General features: G+C 34.6%; 1 protein-coding gene across 3 annotated transcripts in view; it reads right to left on the bottom strand.

The window, feature by feature from the left end:
* Positions 1 to 19,122, bottom strand: part of LOC111505699 (protogenin) — a 126,280-nt gene that overhangs the window by 26,364 nt on the left and 80,794 nt on the right. For all 3 annotated transcript variants that reach the window (XM_074185918.1, XM_074185924.1, XM_074185913.1), the window contains 8 exons: positions 18,894 to 19,099; positions 15,625 to 15,957; positions 12,935 to 13,132; positions 10,645 to 10,800; positions 6,129 to 6,317; positions 5,538 to 5,829; positions 2,180 to 2,310; positions 1,715 to 2,068 (listed from right to left, as the gene is read on the bottom strand). In XM_074185918.1, the coding sequence (XP_074042019.1) occupies positions 1,715 to 2,068; positions 2,180 to 2,310; positions 5,538 to 5,829; positions 6,129 to 6,317; positions 10,645 to 10,800; positions 12,935 to 13,132; positions 15,625 to 15,957; positions 18,894 to 19,099 (1,859 nt within the window). The remainder of the gene's footprint in view (positions 1 to 1,714; positions 2,069 to 2,179; positions 2,311 to 5,537; positions 5,830 to 6,128; positions 6,318 to 10,644; positions 10,801 to 12,934; positions 13,133 to 15,624; positions 15,958 to 18,893; positions 19,100 to 19,122) is intronic.

Genomic DNA, 19,122 nt, shown 5'->3' with positions numbered 1-19,122 from the left:
GTGGAATTGTGTGATAACTTCAACCATCAACTGAAAATAATGAAACCTCACTACCAATGATCGTACTGGCACCGGAATGTTGAAAAAAATGTAGTAGAAATGTTGGAAAAAATATTAATAGTAAGTAATCGCATTTTCTTTTTGTTTTACTCATAAAAGTCTGCCAAGTGACATGGAGCATGGAGTTTTTGCTCTTATTATCAGTTCAATTTCACTTTTTTCTAATTAACATCAACATTATGCTATATTCAGAAAGTCAATAATTGAATATGTTATGTAACAATAAACTAAATATTAAAAGTATACTCGAAAGCAAAAATATTTAAATTGAGTGCCTAATCATTGTTATTAACTTCCCGAGCGACCAAAGGGGCATCTTCTAATTTCGAAAACATTAGAATACGCAATAGTCCAACTCTTCTCACCAACCCGTCTTCTTGAAATGCTTTTGTTGAATAATCCAAAACTTGTTTTGCGGTGGTTATATTTTTAATATGAACATAATTTAACGGATTAACCAATAAAATCAATTTTGAACGGCGCACCTGATAAATAGGAAGATTTTAGATATAAATTAAATTCAATTATGACAGCTCAAAACTTATACATGACATCTACAACTCAACTCATAATAATAATAATATTTATTAGCCATTTCAGTACTTAATGTAGATATGGTAAGTCAATAGAAGTACTTATAATATAAAAACAAATAAAATCATGATTTGTCATATATAGATAAAAAAACTAAAACAACAGCATATAGGTATCACAATTATAGAAGGTATAAATTAATAGTAAGAATCTTAAAATTGGAATTTTTGTCCTAAATAATCCTGTACGCTATAGAAACACTTTTCTATTAAGAATTTTTTAGTATTATTCTTAAATATATCTACGATTTAGACTCCTTAATAGCATTTGATAGTTTATTGTACAGTGTGATCGAGTTATATAATGGAGAATTTTTAATGGTTGTTTTGTGAGAGGGTATTCTCAACATATCAACATGACGTGTACAATAGTTATGAGTAGCTGCATTCACTTCAAAAGATACAAGGTTACTTCTTAAATATGTTACACATTTCAGTATATATATGCATGGAAGTGATAACAAGTTTTCCCTTATGAGTATAGGTTTGCAGCTATCACGATAGTTCATATCAAAAATGAATCTTATAATACGTTTTTGGGCAACAAATATTCTATTAAAATCTCTACCACATCCCCATGACATAATATTTAGAGAAATATGTGGATATGCCATTGCAAAGTATATGCTTAGAAGGCTTTGTGAATCTACACCCAATTTCATTTGTTTTATTGCAAAAAAAGCTGAATTTAGTTTCTCGCAGACACTATCAATATGCAGATCCCAATTTAGAGATTCATCTAATATAGTTCCTAGAAATTTTACGTCACGTGACATCATTATTTTATCAGTAAGGTCAAATTCCCTTGGGATGTTATTTTTTCTGTTATAAAATTTCAGTGAGACAGATTTAGAGGTATTCAATATTAAATGATTATGTTGGCACCATGAAGTAAATTTATCAATAACGTCTTTGACCCTTGTTAGTATATCATATATAATATGTCAAAGTTTACATGAGCAGTATTTAGGGACCTCTAAATTTCTCCAATAGAATCAACAAAATTGTAATGAAGAAAAATGAAATCTTAATATTACCATCCATCCATGAATATAACTCACCTACTTTCTGATGATATGAACTACTGTCAGCTTTATAAGGAGGTTCGGTAACAATTTTAGTTGTAACCAGTAAAGGAAAAGTATGTCTGCCTATGCCCAGTTCCGAAACAGCTCTAACTAATACACTATAAATAGCATTGGAACTCAAATTCACCAGCAACATAGAAACATTATCTTCTCCTTTGGCAGGAATAGATATATTAATCCAACTTTCAAGAGCCCAATTTATATCTGGGGTGTAAGAGATGATATATTCAAGAATCTTGCTGCCTTTATATGTTGGTGCTTTCCAGTGAAGATAGGCAGCACTCTCATTTACAACATTATAACTGAGGTCCGATACGGCTGAAGGAACTGAAAAATATTTGTCTTACATTTATTAAATGGAAATTTAAGATCTCCTAGAGTTACTAGTTATAATCTTTTGAAGTACAAATGAAGAACATTCTTGGACAGTTCACTTACCATCTGCAGGAGTATGAACAATCACTGATTCTGAAAATGGTCCTGGAATGCCTTTCAAATTATGTGTACGAACTCTGAATTCATATTTGGTGTCTGGTTTTAATTTTTTTACTTGCAATTCGTTTGATTCACTGAAATAGTAAAATTATTGTCTTTCAAACTTCATCTTGTTTGCTTCTACAATCAGTGGATGATAATCCATATGGCAGTATAAAATGTTTATCGTGAATAAATAATAAAAAAATTTTTTTTATTGAAACTCTGGCATTATATTTCTGGAAAATGAAGCGAGTTCATATGAAGTTTATTCATAAATATATACCCTGTATATATAAACGTTTCTCAAGTGAACTTTCCATGCAATCACTTAGGTCTTAGGTCAAGCTAATAATTGTACTGTGAAAAGTAACACTGTTAATTCTATCATTTTTGGATTTTTAAGGGTTACTATTAGAATAACAATTGGTTAATGGTAAATCCCATTCTAACCTATTTTAACATATTAATGGAATATGTGAATCCCAACCCGAATGCGATTGTGGATATAAATAATCAAAACATTGGAAAATAGTTGACTTTCATTCAAATTTTCAGTTTTCCTCCTAAAAATTCAAATAGTTAGGTACTTCAAAAGTTCATATACAGTGTCACCGATAAAGTCCGCATCAAATGGGAAACTTTTTTATTTATCCTTTTATGTGAAATTTGATTTTGGCAGTAGATTTTGCTTAAGAAATGATGTCAAATGGCGTCTACAAAATAGGTCACGTGATTTCCTTAACCTGTCAAAATTGACATTTAAAAAAAGAAACATCGAAAAATGACATTATTCTTCAAAATATCCAAAAATATCAAAGGATAAAAACATTTTCTTTTGTAATTTTATACCCACACACCAAGTTTCAAACCCATAATAAGTATTTTATATTTTCACTATTTTTCCGCACTCCTGCTTTTTCTACTTATCAAAATTTAAGCACACCTGTACTAAATCATTTATTTTAACTAAACTCGTCACCGAATTTCTTTTTTTGTAATATAATAATATTTTAAGAGCCTCTTTGATGTTAAAAACAAATTTTGAAAAATAAAAGTTGTCAAACTTGATGCAAAATTCATCTAGTTTCAACGGGGCTTTCCAAACTATACAGTACTTGAGTTTTTTAATGAGCAAATGGCCTCACAATATGAATTAGAACAAAACGGAACATTAGGAAACAATATCTTAGAGTGTTTATTGTTTTTTTTAACAAAAAATACAGTGGAATTTAATCTTAATTAAAAGGAACTGAAAATAAACATGTACCTATACCTAATAGCAAAAAAACATGAAAAAAAGACTCACGACATTAAATACACTACATTTCTGTATGTCTTCCATCGCGTTCTATGCAGATAATTGTCCTTCTTGATACATCTTTTATTGAGTTGCTGATACTCACAGGGTTTATGTTTAAAATAGAGTTTCTAATAACAGTTTCTAGGTGATTCACGTCACGAAAAGGTCTTTGTTTATAAACGATTTGTTTTAAGTAACCCCACAAGAAAAAATCTAGTGGGGTTAAATCTGGCGACCTAGGCGGCCATATAACTTTGCCCCTAAACATTTCTAATAGTTTCTCTTTGACTTGTCTTGAACTATGAATAGGAGCCCCGTCACATTGATATCACAGACTGTGTCTTATTTCAACCGGCATATTGTCCACTATATCACTGATCTCAGTATTTAGAAAAAAGAATGGTCCCATTACCTGATTATTTAAAACACCGCACCACACATTTGTTTTAAATGAATATTGGTCCCGACATTCTATCACAAAATGAGGATTTTCCTGAGCCCACCAACTACAATTCTGGGAACTGACTACGCCGTTCGATGTGAAGGTAGCTTCGTCGGTCCATAGGATTTTGTAAGGAAATTTTCTGTTTAATTCTACTTCTCCTTGGTACCAGAAAGAGAAATCTAGTCGAACATCGAAATCTCTTTCCTTTAAGGTATTTATAAATTTGGGTTTGTAGGGTTTGAATTTATTTTTATGTAAAATTGCTCTTACGCTTTCTCTTTTAACGCCAGTTCTATCTACAATATTGGTAATACTTGATTTTCCCTGTTCGATAACATCCAGGCAGACAGCCAACTGAACCTCATCATTATTGCTTGATGGATTATGACGTTTTTTAAAAGTATTTACAACTGAACCAGTCAGTTTAAATTTTTTTAAAATCCTACTTACAGTGGATTGCTGTACATGTCTACCAGGATGTCTTGCGTTAAAAATATCAGCCACTTGTCGATGCAATGTGTTTTCACCACAAATTAGCACAATTTCAATTTTTTCTTGTAAAGATAACATATTATTTTAATTTTCATACATTACATTGAACTAACGGGCATTAATTTATTCAGTGATAGTGACGTTTTCTAAAACACATTATGTAGGTTCATATTTTTTCACAGCCTACCCAGTTTTTTTAAATTAGTGTTGTTAGCGGAGTAGGTAAATGTAAATACTATGAGTTTTTTTCTTTTATTGAATGGGCTTCAAGAATCACGAAATGATGTTTCCTAATGTTTCGTTTTGTTCTAATTCATATTGTGAGGCCATTTGCTCATTAAAAAACTCAAGTAGTGTATAGTTTTGAAAGCCCCGTTGAAACTAGATGAACTTTGCATCAAGTTTGACAACTTTTATTTTTCAAAATTTATTTTTAACATCAAAGAGGCTCTTAAAATATTATTATATTACAAAAAAAGAAATTCGGTGACGAGTTTAGTTAAAATAAATGATTTAATACAGGTGTGCTTAAATTTTGATAAGTAGAAAAAGCAGGAGTGCGGAAAAATAGTGAAAATATAAAATACTTATTATGGGTTTGAAACTTGGTGTGTGGGTATAAAATTACAAAAGAAAATGTTTTTATCCTTTGATATTTTTGGATATTTTGAAGAATAATGTCATTTTTCGATGTTTCTTTTTTTAAATGTCAATTTTGACAGGTTAAGGAAATCACGTGACCTATTTTGTAGACGCCATTTGACATCATTTCTTAAGCAAAATCTACTGCCAAAATCAAATTTCACATAAAACGATAAATAAAAAAGTTTCCCATTTGATGCGGATTTTATTGGTGACACTGTATAAATCAACAAAAAAATCTCCTGAAAAGTAATATTCAATTTATGAAAAATTTTAAAGTACATGATGATCATAAAACATTTTTTTTTTTATATTGACTGAATAAGTTGAAAATGTCAACCACATTACAAATCTTAACCATATATTCACTTCAAATCTCACACCTTTCATTTTGTACTCAAACTAATATAAAACATTCAGAAGACAATTAAAAAGTTCACCTATTAAGATATGTTCCATTTTCACAGCTGCTGCCATCAAAAATTGGAACATAACATACAACAAAATATTTGGAGTTTTTTTCAGAGTTAGTCCATTTCAATTTGACAGAAAAAGGTGATACTATGGATGATCTTATTTGTTCAGGTGGGACTGGGGTTGTGTCAATTCCTTTGGAGTTATTTTCAAAATCGTCCTGTATTGCACCTCGGAAAGTATATTCGACCCAAGGAGAATTTTCTGGTTTCATTGTAGACACCACTCTGAATCCATATTTTATACCTGGAAATAGTCCTGAAAAAAATATATAAGAACTCATCCTTTATTTTAATGAAATGTATAGGTTGCTTGTTAAAAACTAAAAAATTGTTCAACCTGTTATGCAATTCTTGTGATATTTATTATGATTAACAAAATAGAACGTTTCAATCTTATTATGTACCAAAAAAAATAATTAGGTCAAAAAATAACAAAAACAATATTTTGAGTAAATTTCAGTAAAATCTATTATTGAAAAATGTATAACACTGAGTCCATAGTCATTCAATATTTCCAGTAACAATCATCTCTCATACATCCTTGTTCAAACTCACCTTTGACAGTATATGTTAGTTCAGAAGTTTCATCGCTATCTGAAGAATATGGAATGTCTCTTCTCCACTGCACTTCATATGGAAATCTCTTCCCCTCACACGAAACATCTGTACTAATTTCAGACCACTTTAATTTGACTGAATCAACACCAAACTGTTCTATGTCTAAATTACGACTACCAGTAACACCTAAAATAGACGAGTATCTTTTTTAATACGTCATGAACATGCTATAATGCACGTAGTACATAAAGTCAATACACATTTTCAAAACCATCGTCAAGTTGCCCAAGCCGGAGAACAACTTCAACAAGTTGGCGCTCTACGCGGACGACACAGCTCTTCTGGCGAGATCAACAAGCCAAGCGCACGTCACTAGATACTTGCAGCAACAGGCAGATAGATTAGAGGAATGGGCCAACCTGTGGAAGATCAGTATAACCCTGACAAGAGCCAGGCAATACTGTTCATCCGGAGGAGGGTACACCCTGAAGAAAATGTCATCTTCAACTGATAAGAGATTCCGTGGACCAACGAAGCTAGATACTTAGGGGTCTACCTAGACAAAGGATTAACGTTCAGGTCTCACATACGGCAGAGACGAGGAATGGCGAGATCTGCCCGACAAAACCTATTACCAATAATAGGTCGACGAAGCAACATGGGACTGAAAGTGAAGCTGCTGATGATAAAGACCGTAATACTAACGACAATCCTGTATGCCTGCACTGCCTGGGGCAGTGCGCCGCGACATACAGAAGACAGATCCAGTATGTACCGATAGATCGATATGTACCGAATAGGTACATATTCCGGGATCTAGACCTGAACATACACTACGTGGACGCATACATGAGGAAACACACAGAGGACACGTTCGACAGAATTCGAGGGCGCGACAACCCAGCGCTAAGCGACCAATATAACGCACTAAACAGGGATGACCCCAACGAAGCAGAACCAAAGACCACCCCCGAGAGTCGCCGTCAGACAGCTCCGGTAAGTATAGAAATTTCTCAACCAGACTTTAAATTAATCTCATTTTAAGATTCACTGAGAAACAACATTGCTCGCGACTAAAAAGACACTCGTCTCCAGTTTGTTTTTGGGGACCCCATGCAATAATTTAGTTAGGAAAGTCATGATAAAACAATTCAACAGATCAGAAAGTAAAAGCACCTACAGGCTGACTTTCGACCAAAGAAGGTCAGATGTCAATCTTGCTGGAGTGCCCATCAGTAAGTTGAGGTCCGCTCCAGAGGATCGGGGATGAATAGACGAGATGGGATGTTCTGCACATATTAACCGTGTGGGAAAGATTTCAACTCAGGACACTCAACCCGGGAGGGGGCATGGGGGAGTTTGGTCGTGATACTCAGACGGTTTACTCCTTCTGAAGAAATCATGCCCGGATCAAGTACCATGAAACTGGTCTATCGGTTGGTCGTATCGACAAAATGAAATTAATTTCTTCCTTTCATAGTGGGCTTTTGGTTCCATAATGTTTGCTACTATAGTAATTTCTATTTTATGATAGGACATTTTCTAGGCACTTCCTCCCAAAATAATGAATAAATTTAGTACTGATACATATCAACATATAACGTGATTTTACTAAAAAAATATAATATTACCAACTTGAAGTTTCTATAAAGGAAATGTAAGTATCATGTTCACATGAAAGCAACATGTATTGAAAAAAATGTCATTAGTTCGTGCTTTCATTGTCTAACTTGATTCCACTATGATTCGAAATCTATTAAAGAACAAATAAAATTTGAATGAATAGCTAAAATATCAATTATATCAAGCAATAAAACCTGCCACTGCCAGTTTGATAACTCAACACAAAGACGCTCTGAATATTCCAACCACCTGGTTGGAATATTCAGAGCCTCTCTAGCTCTGAGGTATATTCCCAGTAAGTGGAGAGAAGTAAGAGTAGTATTTATACCCAAACCAGGTAGGATGGACTACACCCTACCAAAAGCATTCTGACCAATTAGTCTCACATCGTTTTTCTTAAAAACCATGGAGAGGCTATGTGAGCGGTATATAAGAGATGAAGTACTTGTTAACAAATCAGCATGCATATACCCCGGGAAGGTCTACTGATTCGGCCCTTCACCATGTGGTTGGCAGAATCGACAGATCATTGGACAACAAAGAATCCACCCTGGGTATATTCATAGATATCGAGGGAGCGTTTGATAAAACAACCTTTCCAACAATTACCCAGCAACTACACTCCAGGAATGTACCCCTGGTAGTAGGAGAATGGATACTCCAGATGCTCTCTAGCAGAGCAATAAGTATTAATGTAGAAGACATCACAGTAAAAGGACTGGTCATGAGGGGATGTCCACAGGGAGGGGTCTTATCACCCCTTCTCTGGAACATAGTTCTGGATACACTAATTAATCGCATTAACAAAAATGGATTCTACACAATTGCATACGCAGGTGACATAGTTATCTTGCAGTCCGGCAAATTTGTAAACAAACTGTGCGATAGAGTGCAGGATGGGCTCAAATTAATAGAAACATGGTGTAAGGAACACTCACTGTAGATCAATCCCAAGAAGACTGAGATGGTCGTTTTCACCAGGAAGAGAAGTTTAACGGGCTTAAAACCTCCCGAAATCTTCAAAAGCAAACTAAACTTCTCTGAAGATGTGAAATACCTTGGTACTATCCTCGACAAGAAGCTAACATGGAACTCTCATCTACAGAGTAGAGCAAAAAGAGCATACGTGGCTTATGAGCAATGTCGGAGGACAGTGTGACGCGCATGGGGTCTTTCACCCCGTGTAGTCGCCTGAATCTACACTGCAATAATAAGACCTATGTTAACGTATGGAGCTATTGCATGGGGACCTAAAGTTCTACAAGCAACAACCATCCAAAAATTATATCAAATACAGCGACTAGCTTGTTTAAACATCAAAGGAGCCATGAGAACAACACCAACCGCTGCAATGGAATTAATCACGGGTCTGACCCCTCTGGATCTGTACGTTAAGGAGGTTGCGTTAATGGCCATGGTACGATTGCGCACGGCTGGTGTAAAGCTCGAGGTAGGAATGGGTCAATTGAGACTGGGCCTATGGCGGGAAGCGCTTACTGCGCAACCTCTGCTGCAGGCAACAAGTGATGCAATTGAACCCAGGTTTGTGTTTAATAAACCCTACAAAATACAAATTAAGCAGAAAACAGAGTCAGATGCTACAAATGCAATACGGATTTATACAGATGGCTCAAAAACCAAAGAAGGCTCAGAATGTGGAGTGTACTCCAGATCACTAAGCCTAAGGATTAAGTGGGGAATGGGAAGAAATACCAGCATGGTCCAAACAGAACTGGCTGGTATCTCAATCGCCACAAAAGAAATAACCAAGAAAAGAATTTCTGGCAAAAACATAACAATCTGCACTGATAGCAGACAAGCACTATTAGCCTTGAACAGACAGCGTGTTACTTCAGGGCTAGCACTAGAGTGCCACCAAGATCCTGAGGTGGGTTAAAGGGCACGACAGGAGTAAAGGTAATCGCATTGCCGACTCTTTAGCCATGGAAGCGACTGGACTAAGAATTTTAGGACCCAGTGGCACCCATGGCCTGATGACTTCGACAATTGCGGAACTAGTCAAATGTTACACCCATGCCTAATCTTTAAAGAGATGGGATGAAATCAAAGGATGTAATCTTACCAGGGCGACCCTGGGAAGCTGGCGCCGAAGAAATATCTGGCGATGACCACGAAAAATCTACGCCTTACAGTAGGATTTCTGACTGGCCACTGTCAGCTAAGGAAACACCTACATAATATGGGGCTAGTGGACACACCTCTATGCAGGATGTGTGAACAGGAAGATGAGACTGTCAGGCATGTCCTGTGCGAGTGCCCGGAGTTATTGTCAATAAGAGTGTGTTCGGCGAGTCTTGGCCTACACCTGCCGATATAAAGGAGATGTCTCCTAGCGACCTGTCCACCTTCCTGGAAAGGACAGGATGGACGATGACCTAGGAGGACAACTCCTCGGGAGGATGTACAATGGGTCACATGTGGCCTAAGTGCGTGGGCTTACACTCACTCTCCCTACTCTACAGATACAGAGAAGGTAGTGTGAGGAAGACACTTTATTTCAACGGCTGAAGAGCCTATTGGTCGCCTTATTACATTGGATAGGAGACGCGTGTTACCTCGATGTTTGGTCATAAATTTCATCTACATGCCATTCAAATCTCCAAACCACCGTGGCAAAATTCTATCTTTCTGGTTGGAAAGGCGCCTGATCGGCGTTGTACATGGCGTTGATAAGATATGTGATTTTTCATATTGTATGTATCCCTTTCCAGCAGGCTCACTCCTTTCAAATATTGTGGTCAATAACAGTGACGATAGAGTAGGAATATCATAAAAAGTAATAAGTGCCATATGTTAGACTAAAAATTTAGTAAGGTGAATTTCAGTACAATCAATAACCACAAAAAAATTTTTATTTACTATAACTTACCAGTTTTACACGTTATATTTTCTGAGGGATCACTAGCTGCAAATGAATACACCCGAACATAAAATGTATAATTTATGTGACTTTTTAGACCATCAGCATTAATGTAGGTCTTATCTTTCATAAAATAATCAGGTCCACCAACTTCCGATTCCCCATCTGCAATCAAAAATTTAAACTCAATTAATTGAAAAGCTCAGGAAATAGCATGCAAATAAAGAAGTGTATGTTTTTAAGTGAAATATTTGTATTTATAAGAAAATAATTTTAAAAAAATGCTCAAAAAAATTTAATTTTTTATAATCAATTGATTAATTAATGAAGAAAAGAGAAATGAAACTTTCTATGTTTTTTACCACTTTTATTTGTAACTAACGTTACTGCAGTTTCGTCCTATAAGGACATTTGCAAACTTATATATTGTATAGGTTTCAAAATGTCCTTATAGGACGAAACTGCAGTAACGTTAGTTACAAACTTATATATTGTATAAGTTTGAAAATGTCCTTATAGGACGAAACTGCAGTAACATTAGTTACAAATAAAAGAGGTAAAAAACATAGAAAGTTTAATTTCTCTTTTTTCCATTATGATTTCCTACCACGTAGTAACGGATACATCCATCAATTAATTGATTAATTAATCATCATCTTCATCACGAACGAGTCTCTGTGATCAGCTGTGATGGCGTCATGGCAACAGAATTCAGGGTGGGGATGGAGTGAGAGAGTAATAGATAGAGAAAAAGGAATAGAAACTCGGAGAGGGAAATATAGGTATCACAGCTGCACGTATTAAACTTTATCGACGAATTTTTGTTATTTCAGCTTGCGGAAATCGTCAGATTATATATTTTTCGTTATCTTTGAATTATTTCCTTCAAAATAAAAAAAAATCTAGGCTCGAGAATGTCGAATTGACGTTATTTTTGTACAACTTTTCTGCCCTCCTCTTTCTTTACGTCACTCTCAAATTGTCAGATTACTGGAATATACACTTTTTAGCATGTAATTCACTCACCCTACCTTAATCTGGCAAGCTCGAGAATTTCTGATTATCAATTATTTTTTACTAATCTGATCCTTTATTCTTCACGGGCGGCCTTATATATGGGGCTCATATTTGGTGGAGATACTTAACCGGGTACAAGGTATCCCCCTGTATATTAATCTGCAGCGTTTTAGTAAATCCCGAAATCCCCGCTTGGGCTCCCCTATTATTAATTGGCTAGGTGAAATGTTTCGGCAAAGTTGTGAGAATAATCCTTATGAGGATAAAATACATATAACACAAAGCAAAACTTGAGAAAACAGCTCATGATACTTTGTGCGTGAGAATCTTCGAATATATATTTTCTTATTAGTCAATGGGCTATGCTTGAAGACTGGCAGTAAACAAATCTAAAGCAAATGGAACTTCAAACGTTCAAGCCAGTCTCTATATACCTACACAGTAGGTTTAATGGACTGACGCCTATCAGAAAACAACTACTCCCCTGGCTAATACCACGAAGGGCGTTGGATTATATCAGACAGGCGTCAGTGCAGGAATCTTCACAGAAAATATCTTGCCACTATCTTGCACTGATGAGTGGCTAATAAGCCCGAAACCGGTCTGCAAGTGTGCCCGTTCCATAATTGAAGGTCGACTCTTTCAGTTGCATTGCCAATTGCATATGCAGGACATTTTCTGTGAAGATTCCTGCACTGACGCCTGTCTGATATAATCCAACGCCCTTCGTGGTATTAGCCAGGGGAGTAGTTGTTTTCTGATAGGCGTCAGTCCATTAAACCTACTGTGTAGGTATATAGAGACTGGCTTGAACGTTTGAAGTTCCATTTGCTTTAGATTGGTTTAGTTTCGAATATATAGATTTAGTTAGTAAAGACACGCCTGAAGAAGTCATCATATGGCGAAACACGTGTTGCGTTTTTGTGAAACTGTTTAGTAAAAACTCACTATAATGTATACTTTTGAATCTCCTAAAAATATTATCTTTTCAATTCAAACATTCTTACGATCTTTTTTAAGTAGCATAACAAAATCTTTCAAACCAATGATTTGCCTGTTTTGTGTATAATTTTATAAGCTGAGGTGATAAAAATCAGTGAATACAGTTTTTGAAACAGACATTAATTGTCTATTCATATCCATTTATATTCAATCATAATAATTTAATAGCGAAGAAAATAAAAAAAAATGACTAGTATTATATTATTCTATTCTATTCCATAGATTGATCAGTCATTGAAGAATCTGAGGATTAATGATTTATGAAAAGGGTGATACCTACCTTTATAAAAGGAATGTATACTGTAGCCTTGTATGGTAGTATTTAGTGAAGTTTTCCAGTTGAGACAGATACTTGAAGAATCATAAGAACGACATTCCAAATCATATGGTGGATTCACGATTCGAGAAACATTTATCCTCACCTCCACAGCTGACCATATTGTTCCAACAGAGTTACTAGCTACACATTGGTATATACCTAAAATTTTATTAATTTTATTGAGTACTCAATGAAGGGTATTAAACAAAATTCAAAGAAGTTAGAAAAATGGTAATAAAACATAGAACAGTAGTTTTGATTTTTTGACTGAGAGACCCTGTTAATTTATTTTACTGTACATATCTCCATATATATAAGTTGAGAATCTTAGCGACTGGAGATATGTGCAGTAAAATAAATTACCAGGGTCTCTCAGCCAAAAAATCAAAACTCTGCTTTACTTTGCCAAGCTTTCGCTTCTAATGGGAAGCTTCTTCAGGGCCTATAATTTATTGAGTTGAGGGTTTTTTTGCCAATGAATAACATTATAATTCAAACTTACATTAAAAATGAGTAAAAAACAATGAATTGAACATATAAATCGACGAAAGAAAGTTAAACATTGATGGATTTTTTTGGTTTGACAAATGTCATACCTTCACATAAATGTCATTTTTCAATGGGCATAATGATTTGATAATCTTTGACTCTAAAGGGAGAGTTGATTGATACAATTATCATTATTATCATTGTGTTTTTTGGTGTAGTTCCAAAAAGTTACTGTATATATTGCTGAGATTATCAATGTCAGTCATTTCAAGATAAAGGCGTTTGGAAATGTTTTTTCTGAATGTAAAACTTTGATATTAGAGTAATTTGGTTTATGTCCTGTTTCAACAGAATGTTGCGCTAATGCACATGATTTCCTATTAACTATCACTTTTATGTGAAGTTATTCTATCTTTAAGAATTCTAGATGTTGTTCCAATACAATCCAAATTACAATTGTTACAAGGAATGTTATAAATCACATTTGACTTTTTTGTAGTATCCGTTTCATCTTTCAATTTGGTATTCAAATTTTTTATAGTTTTGATATTTTTTTGGCATATTTTGATATTTTGTTCATTATGAAAAAGGTTTATGATATTTGAAGATAGATTTATAAGAAAAATGTATAGGTGAACTATTATTACATAAATTTCTGTTGATTATATCGGAATTTTTATTACTGCCAGTATTGAAAATTATTTTATTGAGAAATTTTCTGGGATAGGAATTTTCGATCAATATGTCTCTAAGAAGTCTGAGATTTTTTTGGGGTGGGGTGGTTCACAAATATCTCAACAAAGAATTAGTAAAAATTTTATACTTTGCTAATAATTTTGAGTATGTAGCTAGATATAGAATTTTATTTTGGGAAAGCAATAATGATACCAAAAAAAATATTTGGTATTCAGAAAAGTGCTATCAGAATGATGAATAATTTGAAGTATAATCAATCGTGTAGATATATTTTCAAGAATAATGGGATAATGACAATATACGCCCTTTATATTTATGAATACTAATGTCTATTAAAAAATAGACATCTGTTATTTAATGACATTAATCAACATTTCTATGGAATACAAATAAATGATTTCATGCTGCCTATACATAGGTTAACTATAACTGAAAAAACTTGTCATTACATGTCAATGAAGCTGTATAATAAATTGTCTAATCGAATCAAGGATTTGAGGAGCATAAATAAATCTAAGGAATAAAAAAAATTAATAGATTCAGAACCATATGGTGTTAGGGATTATTTGAATCCAACGGAATTATAATGTATATGAGTACATGTGATGGTTGTATGCCAGTAAATTCACATAAATTTTGTTTTTTTTTGACATCATTTCATTCTATGTTGTCTGTGTACAAGCTGTAATAGTCGGCATATTTTTGAAGTAAAGATTATTTTTATTATTAAAATGAAGAACTTCTGTAGTACCTCATCGGATCACCTCTTTATCTTGTAAACCTTACCGTACTACTTCACCGCAAATCATCAACAATCGTAAAAGCTGTGGGTTGGAGGGAAGAGTCAAAAACCTGTGCAAACTTCTATCCAAAACGATTAGCGACTTCTATCAAAAACGATTAGTGGGAAATATTAATTTCAAAGAAAGATTTTTGAATTTAGTTTATGTTTTGTAAAAAAGATATTGATTTTTTATAGTTTTGTATTTTGTCTATAACCTTCTGAGGAAATACGTTTAGGTTTACTTTTATTGCTAATTATATCATTAGGTAATAAAACTTGCATGTTGCATCATGCTTTAATAACTACAATTATACTTATTTTATGGTACCAGGCCGAAATATAATTATAGGATCAAACACATTTACCCGAGTGAAGTTCGATCACAACTATATAAAACCCTTGTCGAAATCAATAAGAACCCACCCAAAAATCATTCGCACTGCCCTCTAGATGCAACAAGAGTATATTATAATGAGAATAAGACGCATGTATGAAAAAAAAAATAGATGAAGTTGTCATCTAGCTTAAAAATGGGTGATATTAGATGCAAGTGACAGTACTACAATTGTTCTTATTTATTTTGATGAGGCCTCCATATAATTAAGACACAAACTTCATTCAGGTATTCGTTTGATTGTATAAACATTGTTAGATTACAGTATTTATATCTTAAATTTTTTACCTGAGTCCTGGCTAAAAGTTTGACCTATAACTAAGCCATCATCTTGCATTTTAACTCGAAAGTCTAACTTCAAGGGTTGTCCATCGATCAACCAAGAAATATTTGGTGTGGGTAATCCGCCAGCTCCACAGTCCAATCGAACTGTTATTGATGACGGATAAGACTTAGAAACTGGAGTGTATCTGAAAAAAGGCTTCTGATGTACATTCACATAATACTTCTGGCTAATATGACCCAAAATATTCGAGGCTGAACAAGTGTAGCTGCCGGAGTGGTATTCTTGTACTTCTGATATTTTGAAAATAGAGGAGTTGCCAATCATTATATCGTCATCTACAAAAAATGTACATATATGTTAAAATTAATAATTATTTAATATTCTGAAGGTCATTAATAGACTACTGAGTAAATTTCAAAAGCAGTTGGTTGAGAATATATTTAACGTAAAACTATTTTAATTATTCATAGGTTATTTTATATATCAAATATTTACAACATCCTTTATTGACCGTAAGAAATAAGTTTATAACAACGATCTCGAATAAATTAACAAAACCAAATACATATCAAGAAGAAATTAATTATTTCTAAATACAAAACATAATTTGATCTGAAGAAAAAAGACAGGTATCAATTCATCAGGCGGTTTTTCAATATTTTTAATATTTTTCAAAAACATATTGTTTAAAATTGATTCGTATTTAATTATGAACAATAATTATGTAAAATTGATTTTCATATAATATTTCAATTCACTTCACGAAAACTACATCACTTTGTTTCATCAGAGATTCACAGATTCTGAAATCAAGGAGAAAAATCTACAATACTTAAGCAAAATTGTTCCTCTCGATTTCATAAACATACGGGAAAAATAATTAGTTACTCTTTCGAAAAAAGTCATGATTTCAACATAAATATTTTATTCAAGAGAATGGAGATGTTTGTAATTTCACATTAGCTGCAGTTGTTGAGTTATTCGCAAAACATTTATCGTGGAACTTGATAAGTACTTGATTAATCCAAATAACCAGCATTGTTGAATTTCGATAAACTTTGATTATTTCAAATGAACCACTTAATTTATTTTCCAATTTATTTTAAGTTTGTTTTTTTTGTGTGAACTTTTGTCTCCTTCGTATATTCAGATATAGTTTGTGCAGCGTGTTCGTCGTTCCTGATCATAGTGTTACGTTTTTCCCCGTGGGTTTACCAATAATTGACTACACTGAACAATAATCAAAATTGACTTTATTTCACTATCAATCAAAAAAACACTAACTACAACTATTATTTGAATGTATATCGCCTTATTAGATCGCACTGTACCGCACTGTCCGCGAAACGTGACTATCTTGACATACTCAACCAAGTGTCTTCATTTCATTCAGGTTGGAGCCCAGCTCCCTTACCCTTTTAGCTGATTCTGTCGAAGAAGGACAAATGGGTTCATGACTGAAGGGATGTTGGCGGCATGAAGTCCTCAGACATCAGTACTGCCCTTCACGGGGTACCCCTACCTGGCTGGGATGGAATGGATGAAAAATCTGTTCGCCTGTTAACGGGGGACATAAGGGCCTCATTCGACAGAGTGTCGGGGCCTTCTATATCGGGAGGGGTAGCCGCTTTCTCGACTGAATGGACTGCTGAATGGAAGGCAGCTGTAAATCTCTGCGGATGGCTTCATTCCGCACGAACCAAGGAGCATTCACAATCACCCTTATTAACTTCTTTTGCAATATCTCCAGAATGGAGATATTATACGTAGCCGCTTGTCCACAGACGCCTGAAGCATATATGATGACAGGCTTGAACATCGTATAGTAGATGGTAATTTTGTTCTTTAGACTTATTTTGGATTTTCTGTTGATCAGAGGGTACTGACTAACTATCCGACTCTCGATCTTTGATTTAACGCACATGATGTGCGGGTTCCTAGTGAGCCTACGTTCTATTAGAAGGCCGAGGTACTTTACTCGCGCTTGCCAGTCAATCTGCCTTCCAGATATCCTAACTTTTCTGGCCGGAGAAGATATCAATCTTCCCATGGTTATCGCCTGAGTCTTGTTCGGGTTCACTCGGATCTTCCAATCGAGGTACCAGCGCTAGAGGCCGTCGAATGCATATTGCATGTAGACGACGCCGAGCTCTCGACCCATGGAAGACGAGAGGAGAGCCGTGTCATCGGCGTAAAAAAAGTTTATAGTTATGAGAATCGAACCCAGGACGTCAGCGTGGTAGACATTGTCCTTAACATCTACAACAACGTAAGATATTTATCTTGATATGCTCGTGGATAACGTTTATATGCGGCAAACGAACTATCCCGAAACCAGAGGAGAATTCCTCAGTAATCCATCGAAGCCGGTGGGGTATTCGCCAGGATTCCATCGAAGCCGGTGCAAAGACTAGAATCGAGAGTTCGCGCCATAGTAAACATCAACCAGCAAGTCCACTCCCACTACTTTCATTCATAAATTCAGAAAGTTCTTGGTGACCTCGAAACGAAGTGCGGAGCTAATTTCATTCTTATACCATAGGCGTGCGCTCATATAAAAACGAAATTTAATGATATTATAGAAGATTTTGTGGTAAGTTACTTATAACCAACTACAAAAACTAAAAACAATAATAACAATAGCGAATAAACTAAACACAATATCAATTTCCGACCATGTATTATAACTAATCCTATGCCCGTGGTACCATCGAATTCTTCGATACTACAGCACTGAACGCGTTGGATGAGAATCTCATCCTCAGAGCAGTTGAAGGTCCCCGGCAACTCGGGCGTATCACATGGTAAGAGAGCCTACTGGTTGTATTATTCTACTGTGTGTGCGCGGTCTTGACCACGTCACAGTTGATTTATGGCCACCAACGGTGGCGGCGTTATTTTCTTTAGGGCATGACTCACAACAATAGTGATAATTTTAAATTTTCTAGTTGAAGTATGAGGCATTTTGTTCTCTAATCTTCATCAGATGGACTGAAAATTACTGGTCTCCGTTCATGCCTCGTAAAAATTAATGGTCATATTGAAAAAAAATCGAAAATAAATCTAATGAAATGAATTTCAGATTTTACATGTTCGATGCTCAAAAAAATTCCCACGACCAAATTCAACATACCTCAGAGTACATAAATAGTTTTGGTGAAGTGAATCTAGTGTACCACTATTTTTCATAATTTTGAATTGTTAAAATAAGCCAAAATGGCCAATTTAAAAAGTATTCATAATTAACTATTGCATAATGTTAATTTTTTACCTTTGAACCATTGTATGGTAGGAGTAGGCCATCCCATCACAGCACAGTACAGAATCATTTGTTCATCAAGGTTAAAAGTATTGTTCGACAAATTATGAAGAGGTAGGAAAACTGGTGCCAGAGTCTTATTCATTTCAGACAATACTGTCATTACAGCTATTTTACTATATATAACTTTATTAAGTATCCTATTGGTTGCTTTACATCTGAAATTGATGGAGATAGGTAG

The sequence above is a fragment of the Leptinotarsa decemlineata genome, unplaced genomic scaffold, assembly GCF_025532065.1.
Source record: "Leptinotarsa decemlineata unplaced genomic scaffold, Ldec_3_MD MMD2_P_RNA_scaffold_2, whole genome shotgun sequence".
Lineage (NCBI taxonomy): Eukaryota > Metazoa > Arthropoda > Insecta > Coleoptera > Chrysomelidae > Leptinotarsa > Leptinotarsa decemlineata.
Note: the sequence above shows the minus strand (reverse complement) of the source record. Positions and strands in the feature narration are given on the sequence as shown.